Source organism: Eulemur rufifrons, chromosome 15 (assembly GCF_041146395.1).
Source record: "Eulemur rufifrons isolate Redbay chromosome 15, OSU_ERuf_1, whole genome shotgun sequence".
In the NCBI taxonomy this organism is placed as follows: Eukaryota; Metazoa; Chordata; class Mammalia; order Primates; family Lemuridae; genus Eulemur; species Eulemur rufifrons.
This window is the reverse complement of record NC_090997.1, coordinates 12,177,293-12,200,466: the sequence shown is the minus strand read 5'-3', so window position 1 is coordinate 12,200,466 and position 23,174 is coordinate 12,177,293. Positions and strand designations below refer to the sequence as shown.

At 47.6% G+C, this 23,174-nt stretch overlaps 1 protein-coding gene across 4 annotated transcripts in view; it reads right to left on the bottom strand.

Annotated features, from left to right (window-relative positions):
* Positions 1 to 22,758, bottom strand: part of PTK7 (protein tyrosine kinase 7 (inactive)) — a 59,258-nt gene extending 36,500 nt beyond the window's left edge. For 3 of the 4 annotated variants that reach the window (XM_069489044.1, XM_069489043.1, XM_069489045.1), the window contains exon 1: positions 22,506 to 22,758. In XM_069489044.1, coding sequence (XP_069345145.1) covers positions 22,506 to 22,584 — 79 coding nt within the window. In that variant the 5' untranslated portion in view covers positions 22,585 to 22,758. The remainder of the gene's footprint in view (positions 1 to 22,505) is intronic. The other variant, XM_069489046.1, reaches the window with a different exon arrangement.
* Positions 22,759 to 23,174: the final 416 nt, after the last annotated feature.

Here is a 23,174-nt window from a genome sequence, read left to right as displayed (position 1 = left end):
TAAAGTGCAGGATGGAGACGCGGTCAAGAGCTCAGACTGAAGTCAGACTGTCTGCACTCAAACTTCCACTCCCTCGCTTATCAAGAGGAAGACCTTGGACAGGTTGTTTATTGTTTTTGTATCTATACAAAATGCTGGACCGGGTACGGTGGCCCACACCTGTAATCCTAGCACTTTGGGAGGCCAAGAAAGGAGGATCATTTGAGGGCTGGAGACCAGCCTGAGCAACACAGTGAGACCCAATTGCTACAAAAAGTTTTAACAATTAGTTGGGTGTGGTGGTGTGCACCCATAGTCCTAGCTACTCAGGAGGCTGAGGCAGGAAGAGCACTTGAGCCCAGGAGTTTAAGGTTGCAGTGAGCTATACTGACGCCACTGCACTCTAGCTCAGGCAACATTCTGTCTGCATTCTGTCTGCCCTAGGCACCTCCAAACAATGCCCTGCTTGTGTTCCTAATGGGGGTGCAGATTAGCAATTGGTCATAGTTTCATCTACTCCCTCCAGAGGCTGTTCAAAATAGAAGCACCTCAGCTGGCCAAGGTGGCTCACACCTGTAATCCCAGGACTTTGGGAGGCAGGAGGATCACTTGAGGCCAGGAGCTTGAGACCAGCCTGGGCAACATGGCAAGATCCTGTCTCTACAAAAAATTTAAAAATTAGTCAGGCGTGGTGGCATGTGCCTATAGTCCCAGCTGCTCAGAAGGGTGAGGCAGGAGGATAACTTGAGCCCAGGAGTTTGAGGCTGTAGTGAGCTGTGATGGCACCACTGCACTCCAGCCTGGGCAACAGAGCAAGACCCCATCTCTAAAAAAACAAAAAAGAGAGAGAGAGAAAGAGAAAAAAATTAAAAATAACATTCAACACTGGTGAGTATATAGAGACAATGGTCCTACTACTTTGGTGGAAGAAGTGGCATAAATTATAATAATTTCCTGCTGGAAAATGGTTTGGCAATATTGTACCAACTTCCTCAAAAATTTGTGCCCTTTCTCCTTGGAGAAGTGGCTGATTCCAGGTTTGGGGCAGGAAATGTACAAGATAAGTCTTGACCTCCATCTTATCATACAAGGAAACAATCAAGGATTAGCAGCGTCTCATCAAAAGGTACAGGGCCAGCTTGAAGAGACTCCTACCAGTCAAAAAGACAGGACCATTTAAGCATCCATAAGGGTAAGAACCACATGTACTTAAAAACATCAAATAAGTTTAAAATACCTGAGTTCATAACAATGCTTAAAACAAAAAGCCTAAAGCTACTCATTGGCCACCTTTGAATGATGCTAGAAAACCAACTCATTGTTTTGAAAATAGGTAAAGAATCAAGCATTTATGTTCCTTTTTTTTTTTTTTTTGATAGGGTCTCACTCTGTTGCCTGGGCCAGAGTGCAATAACATCATCATAGCTTACTGTATCCTCAAACTCCTGGGGTCAAGCAATCCTCCTGCCTCAGCCTCCTGAGCAGATGGGACTACAGGCATGCACCGCCACACTCAGCTAATTTTTCTATTTTTTTATAGAGACCAGGTCTCCCTCTTGCTCAGGCTGGTCTTGAACTCCTGGCCTCATGCAATCCTCCTGCCACGGCCTCCAGGCGTGAACCACATGTGGCCGAGGTCTGTCTTAAATAGACATTTCCAGCTAATAAATAGAATGTCATCATTTTACTACCGCCTAATGAATAATGGATCTAGCAATGATTATTGAAGGCTGCTAATTCCAGAGAGACAACCAGATGTTATGTATCTACTGAGGGACGTATACATAAAAGAAAAAAAAAATTCAAATCTGAACCTTACGAAGCCTCTAAATCTGTCAATTAAGGGAAAAAAAGTTTAAGAAGCTTTCCAAGATAAATTTAGAAAACAAGACAGAAGTTAGATAACAATGTGCCACCAACTATGAACACACATCCTCTATACCTTCTATTGCTCCCATAAATGGCTACTAAAACCTAATGCTGCCATTTAACATTTCATATGCTCACAACCTTGTCTTCCCTACTAGATTCTAAGCTCCCTGATGACAACGGCTGACCTCACACTCATCCGTCTCCTCCACTCCAGGAGCCTTGGCCCACGGGAGGTGCTCAGGAAACATCAGCTGATTTGTGGTGGTTTCACTGAGCCAGGAAATTCAGCGATGTTATTCCTACACGACGTGGAACCAGCAGGGTCAAAGCCCAATATGGGATCCTGGTAGGCAATTACATTAATTATCATTACTAATTCAACAAACATTTATTTAGAGCCTACCATGTGCCAAGTACTCCAGAAGAGTACTGGGGATAAAGAGAGAAAAACACACAATTACCACCTTTAAGTGTCTCAGTTCAGTGGGGGAGTCAGACAAGTAAACATATAATTACAGTAATAGCTAACATTTACTGACCAATCACTATGTGCCAGGCACAATTCCAAGCAGTTCAACCATATTAGCTTGTTAATGCTTACACCCACCCCACGAGGTAGGTACTACCATCCCCCTTAAGCAGATGAGGAAACTGACGCACAGAGAGGTAAAGCAACCTGCTAAAAGTCACACAGCTGTTCAGTGATAAATGCAGGAGTCATCTAGCTCCAGAGGAAAGCCTATCGTAATCCCTAGGCCTGCGTTATCATACGGAATGATGGGTGCGTGCAAATGGTGCATAAGAGAAGCCTCTCAGTCAGCGGGAGGGGATAAGGGATCAGGGAAGAATCCCGGAGGAAGGGTCTTCAACACAAGGTTTTATGAAGGAACGGGGCTTGGCAAATAGAACAAGTCAGAACTACAAGACAAGGCAGGGTCAGAGAACTCGAGTAACTTGGGATGCTCAGGGTTTAAAGGATGAGAGAGAAGTACAGGAAGCCACTAGAATACTGGTTTGGGGCAGGGAGGCAAAGGAGGTGAAATATAAATTTACCCGCCTCAGGCTGTCCCCCAACAACAAATCACTGCCACAGTGAGTCCCTGTTTCCAAGGAGGTGGTTGCCAGAGTAGAAAATGGACTGAAGAAGCTCTTTGTCATGGAAAGAGAAGCAGTGGCAGTCACAGAAGGCAGGGGATAATGCCATACCTCCTCTATTAGCTTCCTAGGGCTGTCCTAACACATTACCACAACTGGTTGGCTTAAAACAATAGAAATTTATTCTCTCACAGTTCTGGAGGCCAGAGTACAAAATCGAGGTGCTGGCAAGGTTGGTTCCTTCTGGAGTACGTTCCATGCCTGTCTCTTAGCTCTTGATGGCCACCGGCAATCCCTGGTGTTCTTTGGCTTACAGATGCACCACTTTGATCTTTGCCTCCGCCAGCACATAGCCATCTTCCTTTGTCTGTCTCCAAGTCTCTTCTCTTCTCAACGGGCACCAACAGTGATATACAATCAGTCGCCTTAATGAATTAATCTTAACATGATTATATTTGCAAAGACTCTAATTCCAAATAAAGTCACATTTACAGGTAATGGAGCTTAACTTTTTGGGGGGAAAAAAATTCAACCTATTACGCCTGCTATTCTGCAACTTGCTTTTTTTGCTATATAGTTACTCACGGGTATCTTTCCCTGTCTGTTTACATGGTTCTAGCTCATTCATTTCAACTGCTGTATATTATTCCACTACATCAATTACCCATAACCTATTTATCCAATACCCTAGGAATGCGCATTCATGTGGTTTTCAATTTTTTTGCTATTATAAAGAATACTCCAATTGAACCTCTCTGTACAGGTACCTAGGGACACTAATAAGAGTGCTTCTTTCTATAGGATGACTTCCAAAGAGAATACAATTTCAAGTTTTTGATAAATGACAAATTGCCCTTCAAAAGGATGTACCAAGGCTGGGAGTTGTGGCTCATGTCTGTAATCCTAGCACTGTGGGAGGCTGAGACTGGAGGATTTCTTGAGCCCAGGAGTTCTAGACCAGCCTGAGCAAGAGTGAGACTCCACCTCTACAAAAAACAGAAAAATCAGCCAGGTGTGCTGGCACATGCCTGTAGTCCTTCCTAGCTACTTGGGAGGCTCGGGCAGGAGGATCACTTAAGCCCAGGAGTGTGAGGTTACAGTGAGCTATGATGATGCCACTGCACTCCAGCAGCCTGGGTGACAGAATGAGACCTTGTCTCAAACAACAACAACAACAACAACAACAACAAAAGGATGCATCACTTTATGCTTCTTTAACAACACTGATGCTTAATATCTTTCTCAGTCTGAGTGACTTTGTTTTAGTTAGCATTTTGTTGGAGATACTTAGTTTTTCCTTAATAAAACGAATCAATCTGTCATATTTACTGGTTAGCTAAATTTCTTATTGTCCATTTTCTATTCAACTTTGTTGCCTAGTTTTTTCTTGTTTATTTTTTACTGTTACTTTTCTCTTACTAATTTGTATTCAATAAGATCAGAAATATAAGACCTTTTCTGCATAATATGTTCATACACTAGCCCCTTCCAATGGTCATTAAATTATCATATGCCTACTGTGTGCCAAGCATTGTTCTAAGTGCTGAGGATACAGCAGCAAACAAGACAGTGAAGGTTTCTGTTCTCAATTGTTATTTAACTTCTTGGAAGAAAGATGTGTTTGGCCAGGCATGGTGGCTCTCACCTGTAGTCCCAGCACTCTGGGAGGCTGAGGCAGGAGGATCACTTGTGGCCAGGAGTTTAAGACTAGCCTGAGCTACAGCAAAAGTGAGACCTGTCTCTACAAAAAATAGAAAAAAATTAGCCAGGCATGGTAGCATGCGCATGTAGTCCCAGCTACTCAGGAGGCTCAAGCAGGAGGATTGCTGCAGCCCAGGAGTTTGAGGTTGCAGGGAGCTGTGACGATGCCACTGCACTCTAGCCCAGGTGACAGAGCAAGACTTTTGTCTCAAAAAAGAAAAGGAAGGAAAGAAAGGAGGGAGGGAGGGAAGGAAGGAAAAAGGAAGGAAGGCAGGCAGGCAGGCAGGCAGGCAGGCAGGTGTGTTCGCATATGATTGGGGCTGAAAAATAGGGAGTGAATTTTCACCCTTGAGTGCAAAGTTGCCTTGAAATTCATTTAAACATTGTCCCTGTTTGATCAATTTGAGAGCCTTCTAGGGAAAGTCTACTCTGTTCTCCAGGCGTCCCAGAAGGACCCACCAAAGGAACAGTGTGTTAGTGAAGGTGGAAGCAGGAATCGCTCACAGACAGCCCCACCCCTTCCCTGGAGGGACGAGCCACAGCCCCAGGCACCCAGAGCCTTCAAAGGTTACGGATATCAGTTCAGAGAACAAAGTTTTTTTTTTTTTTTTTTTTTTGAGACAGAGTCTCACTCTGTTGCCCCGGCTAGAGTGAGTGCCATGGCGTCAGCCTAGCTCACAGCAACCTCAAACTCCTGAGCTCAAGCGATCCTCCTGTCTCAGCCTCCCGAGTAGCTGGGACTACAGGCATGCGCCACCATGCCCGGCTAATTTTTTCTATATATATTTTTAGCTGTCCATATAATTTCTTTTCTATTTTTAGTAGAGGTGGGGTCTCGCTCTTGCTCAGGCTGGTCTCGAACTCCTGAGCTCAAACGATCCGCCCACCTCGGCCTCCCAGAGTGCTAGGATTACAGGCGTGAGCCACCGCGCCCGGCCCATGAGAACAAAGTTTTAATAGGAACAATTCCTCCTCATTCCAGGTAGAGGAGAGTATCACTGAAGCACTACTTCTGGCCTGACTCTACCTCCTTCCACAAACCCAGAGGAGGGTGATGACTCATTGGGTACGTTTGGTTCTGACCCTGCCTCCCCCCCACCGCACCCTCCCCAACTTGGAGAGGGGTCAGCCTGACCTGTAGATAGCACACTTTTTATACAGGTAGCCTACACACACACACACCCTCCAGCACCGCTATGACAAGGGGGTAAATCTGCCTAATTCAGGGATGAATAAAACAAATTTATCCTCTTCAGATTAAAGCCTGTTGTTCAACCGCACTTTTATCATTAATAAAAGTGATACTCTGATCTCCATCTGTCCAGTCCCTGTGTGTCTGCCTTTCTCCCTCTCTCCCTCCATCCCCCACTCCCTCAATTAGTTTAGAACTCAGAGGGGAGAAAGGTATTTATTGACTACTTCAATATTTTTCCATTATATTGGTTTATGCCTCAGTATTTTGTTTTATTTTTATTGATTCTGTGAATGGATAAATGTTTCCATTGTATTTTCTAAATGGTTACTTGCTGACAAGCAGTAAACCTCCTGGGATATGCATGGTGGGTTTGATGTTTGGCCAAATGAGCAAATTCTATCATAATTGGGTGTCCCATGTAAAAAACGGCACCATCTGTACAGAATGTTAACTTTGACTTTTATTCTTTTTCTTACAGTATTATTTCAGCTAGAATTTCCAGAATGTTAAATAGTAGTGCCTTTATTATTTTAACGTAGTGACTTCTTTATTTTAATGAGAACAGCATCATATTTCATTTTTAAGTATGAGGTTGGCTGTGTTTTGAGACACTTTTTAAAAATCAGGGATGGGTGTTAATTTCTATCTGGCGTCATTTTTGCCTCTATTGAAAGAATAGTGTGACTCCTCTGACTTCTTATTTTGATGAATTATATGAGATTAAACTCTCCATGCATTTTTTTGGAATATATCCTTTACTTGTTTATGGTATATTATCCTCTAACATAGTGTTAGATTTAATTTGCCAGTATTTTATATTAGACTTTTATATCAACATTTATAAGTGGGGTAGTTTTCTTTTCTGTACTGTCAGCCTTTAGAAGCAAGGCTGTATCAACTTGGTGACACATACAGGATGCTGTCCATCTGTTCCTTGGCTCTGTGACAGTCTATGAAACATTACAGGTTCTATTTCCTCAGTGCCTTTTAAAATTTCCCCTCAAGGCCGGGCGCGGTGGCTCACGCCTGTAATCCCAGCTCTCTGGGAGGCCGAGGTGGGCGGATCGTTTGAGCTCAGGAGTTCGAGACCAGCCTGAGCAAGAGCGAGACCCCATCTCTACTAAAAATAGAAAGAAATTATATGGACAGCTAAAAATATATATAGAAAAAATTAGCCGGGCATGGTGGTGCATGCCTGTAGTCCCAGCTACTCGGGAGGCTGAGACAGGAGGATCGCTTGAGCCCAGGAGTTTGAGGTTGCTGTGAGCTAGGCTGACGCCACGGCACTCACTCTAGCCTGGGCAACAGAGTGAGACTCTGTCTCAAAAAAAAAAAAAAAAAAAAAAAAAAAAAATTTCCCCTCAAAACCACGTGATACAACTATATTTCAATTGTTTTTAATAGTTACTGCTCTATCCAGTCATTCTAATGGTTCTTGAATCAATTTCACTCATTTATATTTCCCGAGTATAGATTTCTTAGCATAGCATCAAACATGGCAACCCTTAATATTAAAATCTTTTCCCATCTCAAGGATCACAATTGTAATTATTAGTATACATTTTCTTAAATGGTAGCCCTCCCATTGAATGGTAAGCTCCCTGGGGACAGAGACCTGGTCCATCTCATTCCCTGCTATACATCCCCAGTGTTTTACTAGGTACCTAGAACGTACTCAAGAAATGGTCATGGGGGTGAGAGGAGGTGGACGATGAGAAATTACTTAAAGGATACAATGTACAATGTTTGAGTGATGGATACACTTAACGCTCAGACTTCTTTGAGCGTCACTGAGCATCTGGGGCAGCATTAGGCTTTGTGGGAAAACTAAGACAGACAAGACTTTGACCCACTCCCTCCCTCTTCATAAAAATGACATAAATACAAAATCTTATGTACAATTTTGGTAGGTTCGTATCCTTTGGCAGAGCAACTCTTCTTCCAGGAATTTATCCTACAGATACACAAGGACAAAGACAGGTATAAGGATATTTGTGGTGGCATTGTTTAAAATAGGAAACCCTCAGAAACAAACCTCAAGTCCACCAGTAGGGAATGGGTGAAATAAACCAGGGAAGGCGGGTAGGTAGAGGGAGTACAGACAGCACTTGCTTCAGGCTCAGCTTCTCCTTAAAAGATGTAGAGGGGCCTTCCTGCCCCCCCCCACCTTGTGCCCCTAACTCAGCAAGATCCCAGGGGAGGAAGAAATACAAGCGGGGAGCACAGGAGGAGGCTAAATAATGAATTGTGTGTTTTCTTTGGCCAGGGCAGTCTGGCCAAGCTCTGGGGGCTGCTGGGCAAACATTTTTCATATTTTAGTAGCTGGCCTATGCCCAAGGCAGTCAGAGAAGTTAAGTAAGCTTTGAATGAACTGTGCCCATGCTCTCCCCAGCCCCAAGAATTCTTAATGAGGTTCTAACGCAGCAGCCTCCAGCAAACTCGTGTGGCCTTAAATATCACTCACCCTACACTACTTTTAATGAATGCAAATGATTCAGCAACAAAACTCTTAGCCTGGAGTGAAATCCGTCTTTGTGTGGCTGGTTTCACCGGCTTACAGCCCAGCTCAGGCAGGGCCCTACTGGGCAGGCAGGCACACAGCCCAACAGAGCCCCGAGTGCCCGGGCTAGCCTGGGCAGACCCCTGCACATCCAGGGCAGTGGGAACAGAAGGCAGGAGTGCGCACCACAAGAGAAGACCCTTGCCCTTCCCCACCGCACCCCGACCCCACCACTACCCCAACAACAAGGTGCAGACCCTCACATCTGCACCTCTCTATGACGCTGGCTCCAGGGCAGAGGAAAGTGTGAGCAGAAAAACAAAAGGTATTTCTTTGATCTAACGAAAGGGGCTGGTCCCAGGAACCTCAAAGGCCTGTTCGGTCTGCACACATCCGGCATTCAAGGGCACCTCACCCAGGACACGCCCATTCCCCACCCCCACTTCACCTGATGCCAGGTACCACAGGAACTCAGCCACTGAGAACCTGAAAAGCTCACTTGGATCCTCGCCCTCCTTCACCAACTTCACGGAAGCAACAAAAACAGAGGCAGTGTAAATAACCCAATTTACACCCTGTTTTCAAGTTCTCTTTTGGCAGCAAAAACTGAAAGCAATTTGTCAGGAGTCTACAAGCAACTTTTAACTAATTTATTTCCAACCTGGGGCTCAGGGGGATTTGTTGCCCTGTCAGCCTGATCAACACCTCTCCCTGGGTGAGGCAGCAGCCTGGCCCAGAACAGGCAGTTGTTAATTCAGCTGCCACTATCTTCACCCTCGAGACCAGGTGCTGGCAGGAGACCCACGAAGGTCCATTCAAGCTCTCTTTAGGCTTTCCTGGTCACGGAGGTAAATACAGAACCAAGGGCTTAAGACCCAAACTAGGCAGCTGGCTCAACTCAGGGCAAATGAGGGCCCACAGGTATCTGCCTGAGTGCCTTCGACATCAAAATGGCTTCAAAGTGTTGTTTCACTTGGTCTGAAAGAAAACGCTGCCTCTTTCAATCCTCACAGCACAGAAAAGATAGGAAGATCAACCTCCCCAGAGAAAAAAACTTCACGTTGTATTTTAGAAGGCCTCCAAAAATAAGTGGTACGTCATCAAAACTGCCCTTAGCAGTACATCCAAGGCTTTCAAGAAAAGAGCACTGAAAATTTTCTTAACACTGCAACACTGTTCTTCCTGATTGTTCGAGGCATATTATCTACAATACCTTATTCTTCAAGACACTCCTATAGGAAGCCAAAGGAAGTAAGGAAGGGCATTCACTTGATAGAGGAGCTGGGTCTCCTAGCCCCTGGGACTCTTAAGCTCTTGCCTTCTGGCTGATCCATTCATCAGACCCTTTCTCCTACCTGGGCACACCTACCAAGCGTTAAAACTCTGGGTGACAATGCAGAAAGAATGCATGCTGAAACCCCTATAAGGTCGAGTGCCTAAGCCTATAGAAGTGAATATGTTGAAGGCTTGAAACACAAACCTACACAGCAATCTGTTTTAAAAACAACAACAAACTTTGCTCTTGGTACTTATACAAAAAAGACATATCTTTTTCTTTTCATTCACCATCTAACCCCAACCCCACTGCCAATCCATCTCACCATCAAATGAACCAGAACTCCACCAAAAAAAGAATTTCCTGGCCTTTGGGCTACTGTGACCCGAAGGGTGAAAGGTGGCATTCTGCTGGCACGGAACAGAACAAATGGCACCACTTGTCTCCATGAAGTCAGGATCAACCCCACACACCTGTGCTGCCAGGGGAAGAGCATGCTACCATCGCCTGTCTCCAGCCTCAGCTCCAGACACAGACTGGGCACCCTTGTCTTATTAATTAGTCCCTTCTGGTTCTGTCTTGACATGCTCATCAACAATCCATTCCTGCAGTGCATCTCCAGTCTCCCCCCAGGAACAGCTCAGCCTTTTGAAATGGAGACGCTGCCTTCAGAGAGTCATTTTGTTCTTTCCATAACAGACCATTTGCTCTCTTAAGGACATCTCTCTCCCCTTCTGGACATGTCTTGCCTTCTGAGGACTCAAAGTCCCCAACCCCACACACATGCACACGATGCTTAGCATGATGCCTTATGCCTTAGGCATCATTTGTTATTTACGTGCCTGACTAAATGGAAAAGAGTGTCTATTGAAAGTTACTGGTGGATGGGAAGCAAAAACAGGCCTGCAAGTTAATCACCCTCATCAAAGTTAAGAACATCTTTTATTGAGAATTCACTAGATCATAGACCTAAGTCCTTCACATACACTGAATTTTGCAGACACCACTGATTTTAAGATACATCTTTATATTCACTAAAAGGAAAAATGGTACCTGTTGAACTAAGGCACAATAAAATATACAGTAGTCCCCCCTTATCCTTGGAGGATACATTCCAAGACCCCCAGTAGATGCCTGAAACCACGGATAGTATCAAATCCTGTATGTACTATGTTTTTTCCTATACATACAAACCCATGATACAGTTTAATTTATAAACATAGTAAGAGATTAACAATAATAGCTAATAATAAATAAAATAGAACAATCATAACAATATGCCAGCATCACTACTCTGTGCTTCGGAGCCATTAGTAAGTAAAATAAAGGTTACATGAACACAAGCACTGCAATATTGCTACAGTTGATAAGCCGGACAAAGGGATGATTCACATCTCACGTGGAACAGAGTGGGACAGCGAGCGGTTTCATCAGGCTTCTCAGAATGGTGCGCAACTTTACACTTTTAAATTGTTTATTTCTGGCATTTTCCATTTAATATTTTCAGACCATGGTTGACCGTGGGTAATTGAAACCACAAAAAAGTAAAACTGCAGATAAGGGAGGGCTACCGTAATTGATGATAAGTTCCATCCCAATTTCAAAGATGTGAAAATGTGAAAAGAAAGAGCATCTTAGACTCAATGAAATACAGTACTATCTCACTTCATTCTTACCAGAATTCTAATGGGACTGGTATTATTGTCCCCATCTTACAAAAGAGGTAACTGAGGCTCAACAGAGGTGAAGTGAACTGTCTAAGGTTCTCTCAGCCAGTAAGCTGTGGAGCCAGAACTCGGTCCCTGAACAGATTTCTGAATTTGCCTGGGAGGGAGGGGACAAGGTGGGGGGCAGCCAGGCCTCGGACAGACGCTTCTTGGTTAAACCTGCGCCATCAAAGGCAAATAACACTTGTTTGGCTGATCCCTAAAATCAGGGTCTTTCTTCAATTGCACCTTCACTGATCCTGTTTCCAGAAACAACAACAAAAGGAAAACAGGTTTCCCTAGCTCCTTCCTTGCAAAACTGGCTGGAAGTGAGGGGGAACCTCTCAGCCAACTTGTTATATATAAAGCACATTTAACGAGCCTTTCAAGTCCTGGGAGTGGGAGAAGGAAGGGTTCATTGGAAACCTGATACTTTGGCAGCCAAGCAAGAGGGACAGGGCCCTTACCATCAGCCCCTGGGGATAAACACCACCATCCCAAACTCCTTTGTCTGCCAGGAGATACTTCCTGGGGGGCAGGAGGCGGCAATGCTTTTTATGACAAAGCCCACCTAACAACAACCATCCACCGGAGACCTGGCTGGGGTCTTTGTACAACCCACCTAACCATAAACCCTCTATCTTTTCCTAAACCTGCTGGGGTCCTTCTCTCCACAAATACCTGTGACCATCATAAACACCCTTAAACAGCCCTCATTTACAGCCCAGCCTGCCTGCTGCTAAATGAGGGCATTTGTTTCAAATTTGCAAATACCGAAAGCAGTGGAAACCCAAGTCCGCCCCTAAAATGAAATGTTCTGCATTCCTCCGGGCCTGAAGCACCACGCTTCAAAAGCTGTGAGAGGCCCTGGCTGTTTACTCACTGGTGGGGCCATTGGGAGAGGTATTTCCCTGCTCCCTGAGGAGGCGCCTTTGATCCAAGCCGGGTGGGAAGGGACAGAGGGGTGCCACCTCGCCCAGCTAGGCTGTGCCTGCGCTCTCCTGCCCCTTTCTGGGTCACCGTCGGTAGCTGTGGAGCAGAGTCTCTCGGGAAAGCCCAAGTAGAGACTCGCCTAAAATTGCTGCCTGAGCAGGCCAGCTTGGCGGTCTCCACGGGAGCTCTCAGACTGTCTTCAAATGCTCTTCAGACAAAGGTACAGAGGGTAAGAGAAGACACAGGAGGCCAAGAAGCAGGGACAGCACCCCAGCCTCTTACACAGACAGAAATAAAGGGCGAATTCCCCACTCCATTCCCCCATTACACCAAGCAACCCAGGTACCCCATCAAAACAGGGTGCAGGCATTTACTCAATAAAAGCCTTTTGTTCTAAGAAGGAATTTTCAAAAAGGGAAGGGGAGATGAGAGACAGACAGAGACACCTTCCTCCAGGCCCCCATGGCTGTTCCAGGACCCAGCCTAGCCCCCTCCCCTCAACTCCAACGGCAGGAAGCCTGGACCCTGGGGTAGAGGAGGAGCCCAGATCACAGACCCAAAAGCTGCTGTCCAGTTGGACATTTTTTAATTGGCCAGTTTAACAATTGGTTTAATCTGCTATTAACCAAACTGATGGACTGATCTGCTCTGAGTGCTGGAACCACAAGACCAACAGCATTTCCTTTTTTTTTTTTTTTTCCCTAAGGCTGCAAGACAATGTTTTCTTTGTGATTGATTTTGTTTTTCAGATGGCTGGAAATGAACTTCGGATCTCAAATGCCACCCTAGCATATCACCTCTCTAAGGACCTGCTGGCCTGAAGGAGCCTCTCTCCCTCTTCTCCCAGCCGGGAAAGGGAAAGAGCTCCGCTTTGTTGTTTCTTTCTTAACAAGTGAGCAACAATGGAATCACATCACTGGAGTTGTCCCTTTGTATCCTAAAGTGACAAAATGTAGGCTCCCATGTTGGAAGCTGAGAACTTTTGAAGCAGAAGAACAAACTCGAGCAGGATCACCAAGAGTGGTGACGGCTCAGCAACAACGAGATACACCTGGCACAGAAAAACCTGCATCTCCCAGAATGTCAAATGTCATGGTCCAACCTCTTCTGAACACTGGTGAGGGTCAAAAGATTGAACTCCAAAGCCAGAAATTGAAGGGAAACCTAAATCACCATGCCTCTACTATGTGCCTGGAGCACCAAGTGTGGGCACCTCTATCTATACAAAAGCAGTTAGAGGTGGCAAATTCTATTAACCACTGCGGGATGACTCTTTACCACCTACGTGCTCTCAGCTCCCAGCAGGCAGCAGAGGTCTGGAATGTGGCAGCACACGTACAAGCCAGGGCCTGTAACTGCCCCTGACCTTCCAGAAACACCAGGAGGCGGCGGCTAAGGACTCGTGGGTTCCTAAGAAAAGCTCAAACCATGGGGATTCAGGGATAGTGTTCTAAATTTTTAGACTATAAATAGTCTAACAATTAATTCTTTAAAAGTTTTAAGATGTGTACAAGCCTCCAAATGGGCCACTGAAAATGTTAATCTTGCTGTTTTGTAACAAAAGTTGGGGGGGGCAGGGCGTGGAATCGGCAATCTGGAATGCTGGAGCCCAAAAGCTCTCTCCATGTATAAATTATTGATATACTCCATACGTGGAAAGATCAACAAAGGTTACTCCACCCTCCGACTCTAGCAGGACTGCTCCTGAACCCACCAAGAGAGTTGTCTCATCTGCAAAATCCATCCCCCCACACTTACTGTCCTCAAAGGCATGCGTGTGTAACATTTCATAGCTTCTAGTGATGGTGGATATACAAACGAGGCCTCTAAGTCAAGAGCACAGGAGAGACTGGCACTCTGGTCTCAGCTCTAGTCCTCACCAGCTCTGCAGTGCTGGGCGGATCAGATCATACTTTTGTGCCTCAGTTTCTTTACCTATCAAATGCTACCCCTACTGCCCAAAAACACCGTCCTTGTCCTGCCTATCTCTGAGCCTTGTTGACAGGATCAAATGTCAGTGTGAGTAAAAGCATTTTGTAAACTACAGAGCAGGCTCTCCCAAACTACACTCAGCCCCTTCGTCCCAACTTTAAGCCTCCCTTCTGTGCAAAAGAAGAAAAGGGGATCGACCAGGTAAACACTTCTGCCTTCTCTTACTCAGATAAAATCTCTTGTGTTTTTTTCCCCCCATAAGAACCCATTCCCAAAGCTCTCCACAATTTACTCAAACTTTTCCATTCCCCTTTGCACCCAGGGAATTGTACCCTAATACCCACATCACCAGTTGGTCAAGTCTAAACACATCTGTGCCCACACACTAGAGACTTCAAAATAAAACACAGCCTTCAGATTAAAATGCTCACCCCAAACCAAGGGCGAGGAGGAGAGCCTGAAAGGTGTGGCAGAAACACGGCTGGGGGTGCCACACTGGGTCAGTCTCAAAAGTCATGATGGCAAAGGCCCTTCAAAGTCTTCTGTCCTCCAGTTGAGGCCCGGAGAGGAGGACAGGACTTGCCCATGGTCATCCAGGCAGTTTGGGGCAAATGTGGGAGCAGGGTCCATGTGTCTCTGCTCTGAGCCCAGTGCTCCTCCGGGTGCCTCCTCAGGCTCAAGAGGCATGGACAGCACCAGGACACCCACAGCTAGAGCCCATCAAGACCTAGGACTCACCTTTGAGACCGGTGATACAGCCTCTCTTGCAGGAGTTCCTCTAAACCAGGAACGCCTGGGGCCATGGGAGGCTCTGGTGTCCCCAAGGAGAGAGGAGACAGGAAAACCTGAAGCTCCTTAATAAAATGTGAAATAAACTCTGAGCGGCCCGCCCTTCCCTGGAGACTCAGCCAGCCTTCTGCATCAGTCACCACAGGGAGCCTGTATCCGTAAAGGCAGCAAAACCCTCTGGTGGGGAGAGGAGCCCACAAACAGGCCAAGACCTCAGCAGCCACAGATACACAATGAGGAGTGGATACAGTCTTGGGGCTCCAGCTCCCCAGGCTTCTCCTGCTGTATGCCAGGCAGCAGTGCCCCACCTCACCACCGTAGGAGGCAGAACTGTAGTGAAGAGGGCTAATCTAAAAGACGTTAGAACAGAGGTCACCAAAATCCTCTTGGCCCATCAGCTGAGAAACAAAGAGCCAATCGTTGTAAGGCCCTCATTCCAGTGGGACAGTCATGTATATCTCTACAGGTTGTGCACTGCTTAAGATGCCTGGCCAAAACATCAATACTAAAACGCTGCCAGAACTCCCACTAGCCAAAGCCTTTAGTCCTGGTGCAGGGTTGTATCCACCTGGAGGAAGGGGCACTTATTCCTAATGTGCACAAAGGCACTGTGTGAGCTAGACGCTGGGACACCTCAGCAGTCCCAAAAGCAGACAAGCATTCTCTTCGTTGCCCCCCGCCCACCCAAGAAGGAGACACAAAATGAGCCAGTGTGTCTCCTGGAGGAGAGCCTGTGCGTGCTGGTGCCCACCCCTAGGAGAGCCCTCCACCCTGATCAGCCAGCACCTCGGGAACCTCCCCACGGCCTAGACAGAAACTCCCACAAGTTATACAGACTCGCTGACTGTGCAAACCCCCACAGCCACCCAGTGATGAGAGAAACCCTTCCCTTGGGTATCATTAAGTCTGCCTAGGCTGCAAGAAGCACAGTTTACTACGCCACTCCCTGGAAGAACCTCAGTGTTGTGGGCGGGGGGGCCGGATGGAGGCCCTGAACCAGCACTGACTATCCCCCCCCTTGGGAGATAAAGGGAGGGAACCTCCCCTCCAGGAAATGCAAAGTGGTTGTGCCCACATTTACTGCTGGAATACTGAGGCCCATTCAGAAAACCTGCGCTTGTGAGTGAGGAAACCATTTCTAAGGCCGCCAGTCAAGGGGGACTTTGTTGAGCCCTCACAAACCGCAAACCCGTTGTAGAGAGTGGAAAGAAAGGCTAACACTTCAAAGAGAGACAAAGGGCCAGGACAGTCTCGGGAAGAGTCATTAGGGCTAACCAGCAGGGCGGCTTCCAGGGGGTCAACCATCTCCAGGGCTGAAGAGCATTAGCGTTACATCACAGCTTCACGGGGGCTGGGGGCAGGGATCAGCACCACTTGCATTGTGCAGATGAGGAAACTGAGACTTGGGAAAGTTAATAAACCAGCTCAGGGTCATGTGACTAGACAGCAATTGAGCCAAGACCAGAAGACAGAAAACCTGGCGTCACAGATCCATAGATGTCTCTTCTCACATCATGCACGGTTGCTGTGAGACATTAGAAAAGAACCACCCAAGTTTTCCCATCATTCTGAGGCAGTCACTGCTGCCTACATCTATTTAGAAATGTTGGACTCAGTCAGAGTGAGAGAGTGAGTGGAAAAAATAAAAAAAAGAAAAAGAAAAAAAGAAAAAAGGAAGTGAGACCAAGAAAAGAAAAAAAAAAAAAATAGAAATGTCTGGCCCTCTCTCCTCCCTGAAGCCCTCCCACTCCCCATTTGCTTCTGAGTCTCAGATTTAACTGTTGCACACATTCTGGAATGTTCTTCTATCCTACTTAGCACTTTACCAAATGGTGTGCTGAGGAGCTTCACCCATAGAAGACACCCAAACACTCTGACTGGACTCCCTCCGAAGCCCCTCAGTATTAATGCCACCCTCTTTCTCAACACCATACACTTCAGACTGACAAATTCTTACAGCTGCCCAGTGGTTCTCAAACTTGAGTGTAGGTGGGAATCTCCTAGGAAGCTCTTTATAAAAGCAATTTCCTTTTGAAATTTGAACGATGTAATTGGATTGGCTATTCAAAAAATACAAATATAGCAAATAAGAAAATAAAATACATTTTACGGCCCCTCCCCCAATGACTGATGGGCAGGTCTGCAGTAAGGCCCAGGAAACTAAAATGTTAACCAATACCTCTGGTTATCTGCCCTCGCACTATACTCTCCACTATACATTTCTGAGAAACACATATCTACACCTTCCTAACACGTGACTCAAAATCCCTACCCCATGTCTTGGGGTCTAGTTTTCAGAAGTTACATATATATCCACACCAGCGAGGGCATACCCTGCTTACCAAGGCCTAAGCTTCTAACGGGAGCTTGGGATCTGCAGGACACTTGGTTGATGACATTCCAGTCCCCTGTGCAATCATTCAACATACCTCAGTTAATGCACACAGGGAGACAAGAGCCTGGCAATGCAAAACCAAGTAGCATGAGGGGAAAGGCGCCTGCTGTATCAGCCCTTCAAACCAAGCTTCCTCTCTGCCCCACTGCTGTTTGTGTAACATTACTGGGAGGAAAATGGCCTAAGAGCAGAGAAGAAAAGAGGGTGGAAAAAGTGACATACTACAGAGGGCTTCCTCAAACCGCTGATTAGCTGTGGCAGCTCCCGCGCCAGCTCCACCAAAGTGCCAGGGGGCTCGGCAGGGCTGACTGTGCACTCAGCAGTGAACTCAGAGAACCCCAAGATAGGACTCTAACGCAGCCACAATGGCAGAACTTCCACACCTCCAAAAAAAAGGACCAGGCAGATGGGGGCCAGAGCAGGAATCAGAGAAAGGGCAGGCGGCAATTCCAAGGCAAGGAGGCTAGGGCCAGTGCCAGTAACCATGCCCCGAGCCTATAGCCCTATCATGTGGCTCTGGCCAGGGGTAGTGCCCGGGCACAGCTGCACAGAGGCATATTACTGAGGTTAGGGAGAGCAGGGGGAGGTTGAGGGATGCAGGCCAAGGACATCCAACCCTGTTTAATGACCCTTTCTTACATCAGGAAAACACCAAAGACTAAATCCCTGGCCCCAAACTGCTCTTGGCTCAAATATTAGAGTCTGAACCGGCCAACCTCCATCCCAGACGAGTCTCACAGAAGCTGCATTGGCTTAAACACAAACTCACACAAAACCCCTCACTCCAGAATATGAAATGCTCCAAAGACTAACAACGCTACAACTGTCAAAGCCTAGCAGAGACATGCCTCCCTTTATGAACCAAATGTATTCCTGAAAAGTCATCCCTGGACGAAATTTCTGCCTAACAAATCCAGTTTCTCCGTTGGCTTTTGTTGTGAAATGAGATGTACACTCCTCTAGGAAAAGTTGAGGCTCTGAGAGGAGCTAAACGTCACCTTTAATGTTGCAAACTTTCTAGAGTCACACATTTAATGGACAAGGTTTTTTTGGCAAAAGCTAATTCAAATTAAACGCAAAGTAAGGTAATTTTTAAGTGAACACATCACACCAAAGAGTGGTCACATGAACTAAGTATGTAAAGCAAATCTTCAAATATTGTACGAGATCTTGGGCCCCTAATTGATACTGCTGCAACAAGAAAGCTCTGTACCTTGAGTTTCTATACGAAGAGGGATGCCTAGACCAAGACTTCTGGAACTGTGGGGTGCAGAGTCACCTGGGGATCTTGTTAAAATGCAGGCTGTGATTCTGATTCATGTTCTCAGGGAATGCTGATGCCACTGGCTTTGGGCCTTATTTTGAGTAGCGAAGTAATGGATAATCTAGGCCCCTACGTAGGAGGGAACCTCAGCACCCGTTTTTAAGCTGCAGACTTTAAAGGCAAGTCAGTTTTGTATGTAGAGGCCGTTGCCCATGCACAGAACTGGGAGAAAGCCAAAAGCCCTGCCACATCAAAACTCGGAAAAGCCACCACCAAAAACAGCCAGCCCAGAAACAGGGAAGGAAGATCCCTTGATTTGGTCATGGTAGAGCAGGCACAAGGAGGAACAACAGGCGATCCCAACCCAGAAAAACTGGACAGGGCACAAAAGACTCCAAATGTCTAGGATGCAAAGGGGATGTTTAATTTAATTACTCTGTCCTACACCCAAAAGGTTCATTCACCTTTTTAATAAACCTAGGTAAGGACACATTATAAATAAGGTACTGTACTAAACTCTATAGCAGGAGCCCTTCAGTAAATTAAAACCCAACAGGGGCAAAAATATGGAAGGTGCCCTAAGAATGACAGAGTCCAGGCATCCACTTTCTGGCAGGAAAGACAAGACAGCTTCAAGGAGAAAGTGGATGTGGCGCTGGGCAAAAGAGAGATGGGAAAAGGCAATACACACCAGGACTGGCCCGAGAGGAAAGAAAGGTTCTCTCTGGCCCGAAAGGTCAAAGAGAAACCAGGTATGTTTTAGGAGATGGCAAATAGGCCAGGTGGACTGGAATGGAGGGTTCCAGTAGGTGGAAAATGTTTATTGTTGGGAATGATTGTGAAGCTGAAGGTATGTTGGGAGCACACCATAGAAGGGAAAAGACCAAGGAAGAGGCTCTTTATATACTTCTTTATATTTAATCCTCAGCACAACTCCAGGAAGTAAGCACCTTACAGAGGAGGCAAACTGAGGGGTCAAGAAATTTGCCCAGGGCCACAGGGCCCATCAATGAGTTTGAGTTGCTGCTTTGTCAAATACAGTCCACCCTCCTTAACCCTGGATTCCACAGGCATGGATTCAACCAACCAAGGACCAAAAATATTCAGAAAAAAACAATAAAAAAATAACAATACAACAATAAAAAATAATACAGATCTTAAAATACAGTATAACAACTATTTACATAATATTTACATTGTATAAGGTATTATAAGTAATCTAGAGATGATTTAAAGTATATGGGAGGATGTGCCTATGTTACATGCAAATACTACGTCATTTTATGTAAGGTACTTAAACTTATTTCGGGTTTTGGTATCCTTGAAGTCCTGGAACCAAGCCCCCGAGGACACTGAGGAACGACTGTACTTCATCTCCATAGCGTGAGCTCCAACCATCACTCAATGGTGCTTTGAACGCCAGGTGTTTGAGTATATCCTTTGGCAAGTGATGTGAGGATCACCCCTCCCCTCTCACCATACTGCCCAACAGCTGAGAAAAGCCATCACTAATAAAAGCAACGCCTAGGCCTGAATTTCAGGCTGCAGAGCCTTGAGGAATCTACAAGATATCCTATCCCTATCTCAGGATGTGACAACTCAATTTCCCCAAACAAGAGTCTGGAGGAAAGAAACCAGGGAGGGGGATGGGAATGGGGCTGGGTAGTGACCACAACTGACCATTCAAGCGGCTGGGGTTAAGAATCCCAGATTTCAAACGTCAAGCATTCTCCTTCTCCTCCACCATATTTATCACAACAGAGATCTCAAAGTTTGGAAAGTAACACAGTCATTTACAGCATAATTACCCAAACTTCAAAATGGTCTAATCCACAAACCTAGCCAGCCTTGGTCCCTTACTCCAGCCTTATTAACAGTGGGGTCTCACTACAACTCCAGTTAATTACACAGTTAAACAATGAGATGGAAAAATCTACTGTGATCTATTAAAAAGTCATTGCTCCCTTTAGTCATGCATCTGGGGGTGGGTTTGAGTCCCAGGACTTCACTAGAAGACGGCAGGCACCTCAGCCTCGGCTGAAATTGTTTACAGCACATGGACAGGTTCCACACCAAGGCACATTTGGTGGAATTGATTTAAAGCTCTCATTAAAATGTTCCTTTGTTGAGCACAAGACATCCCCTCCAACCCCGAGGGAATTCCAGACCTCCTGTCCCCAGCCCTCAGCCTGCCCTAACTTCCCCCCACAGGACTCCCCCTCCGCTAAACACCCTCCACCAGATTAACATCATTAACATCAGAGTCATCTTCTCATGGAATATGGAATTTAGCATTGGCTGAACAAGAGCCCTGTCTCCACCAGAATCTCCCCTTGACTGCAGAACTCCAAACAGCAGCAGTGAACGCAGCCACATCAGGCAGACCCACACACCAAAACCCAACCAGACGACCCAGGAGGCCTGTGAGCTTGGGCAGCTCACCCACATGGCTGGGCCTCCACGCTGGCTGTGCAAAAAATCTTTCATACTTCCTCTGGGAGCAGATGTGGATTCTGCCATGAGCAATAACCACCACACATACAGGAAACACAGAGCTACTCTAGAAACACCTCTACTGAATCCCCGGAGCTCGTTCTCTTTCCGGGGCTACATTTACCTCTCCTTTTACAACTGGGGGTGGGGAGACGTTGATTCCACAAGTACAAAAACCCCTCAACAACTGGAGATGTTAAAAAAGGCAACTCCCGACCCCTGCCCTCCCCACTGCCACTCTCCAAAAGAAGGGGAAAGTGATAAGCTAGGACAGGTCCCTTGGACAGAATTCCCCGCGAGAAAGCTATTTTGAGGACCACCACCAAAGATTTTGTGTTTTGGAAGATGGGAGGCTTTACGTCCAGTCTAGGCTGTTTGGGATGTGCAGGTAGCTGGGTGCTTTCCTGTAAGGCACTTCAACACCTCAGTGGAGGCTCTTAGGTGTGATCAAGCCTGGAAATAAAAGCTGGGGGGGGGGGGGGGGACTGTCTGCCCTGGAGATGCGGCCACACCCTCATCAAAATCCTGAGGCCCTCCAAGAAAAGCCAGAGTTTGCTCTTTTTGCCTTTCTGCCCTAAGAAAGAGAGACTTCCTTTCCTCTGTTAGGACAGATAGGATGTTAATCCAGGAAGGAGCAGAATAAACCCCGTCCGCACCTCTGCAGCTCGGCCATGCCCGATTTTGGCAGCGGCCTTTACACATTAGTCACCGCGACAGCCTGGGACCCTCTGCCTCCCGGATTCGACCCTGGCACGAAGTGGGCTCAGGGCTCCGGCCCGTGAGCTAGAGAAGAAGGGGCGACCCCTAATTCTTCCCTTCCTCTGCCCTCATTGGCAGGGCTCTCTGGAGTTCCAGTTTTGCCCAGGAACTTGGCGGAGGGAAGCCGGGAGCGGAGTGGGTAACAAAGCTCCGCGCTCTGCAGGTCGGTCGGGCATCGGGCCCCAAGCCGGCCGCCTTCACCTGGACTGAGCTTGCCGGGGTGACTCGTTTCTCCCGCCGCACCCCCCACAGAGCGGGTAGTTGTTTCTCCGCGGAAAAGAAAACTCCCCACCTGGTCCCGGGAGCCGGCAACTCCCGGCCGTTCTCGAGCAGGCTCTCGGGTCAGGCCGGGAAAACTGTAAAGGCTGGAAACGCGTCCCCGCGGCGCCAGTGGGAGAGGGACCCCGACCGAGTTCGCGGGGGCTTCGCCAACCTCCCGGCCCTGAGGCTCCTGGCGCCCTTCCGCCGGGACCTCGCGTGCTCAGCGAGCCTCTCCACGACTCCAGGGTTTCTGTCCCCGCTCCAGCCGCCCAAACCCACCTCCCCAGGTGCCCCCTTTTGCCCGCAGGGCTCCTGCGCTTCCCGAGCCCTGCTTCCCCAGCTCGCCAGGACTCACCGCCCAGCAGCGGCAGCAGCAGGACGCTAAGCAGAGGCAGCCGGCGGGGGGTGGCCGGGGACCCCCGCGCAGCTCCCATCGTGGCGGCTGGGGGAAAGGAGCCGGAGGGCGCACGGCGGGCGCGTAGACTGCGCTCCGCGGCGGGCCCAGGAGGCCGAGCACCGAGCGCGGGCGCTGCTGCAAAAGCCGGAGCCGGAGCCGGAGCCCGAGCCCGAGCCCGAGGCGTCCCGAGCCGGAGCCGCGCGCGCCCGGTACCTCAGAGTCCTCGCGCGCGGCCGCTGCCGCCAAGCCCCGCCCCACGACGCCCCCTCCCCGCCGGCCTCCGCGTGGCGCCCCGCCCCTCGGACGCCCCCTCCCCGCCGTGGCGGGAGGAGCTCGCGGTTGGGGGAGGGGTCTGGAGAGGGATGGGGAACAGAGGGAGGAAGGTTTGGGGCAGTGCAGGGCACCTTAGCGAGGTAGTGGGGTATACTCTGTACCCACCAACTAATCTGCAGGGACCCAGGGAACCAAAGTGACTTTTGTGATTCCGTGGTCCCTAGGGAGTTCTGGGCCTACCTGGAGGCTCCGACCAACAGTTCCCCCAGAATTCTCCAGGTAGGAGGAAGGAAGAGGGGCCCTGACCCATTCTTCAGCAACCCAAAAATCCTAAGGGAGACCTTGAACAGCAGG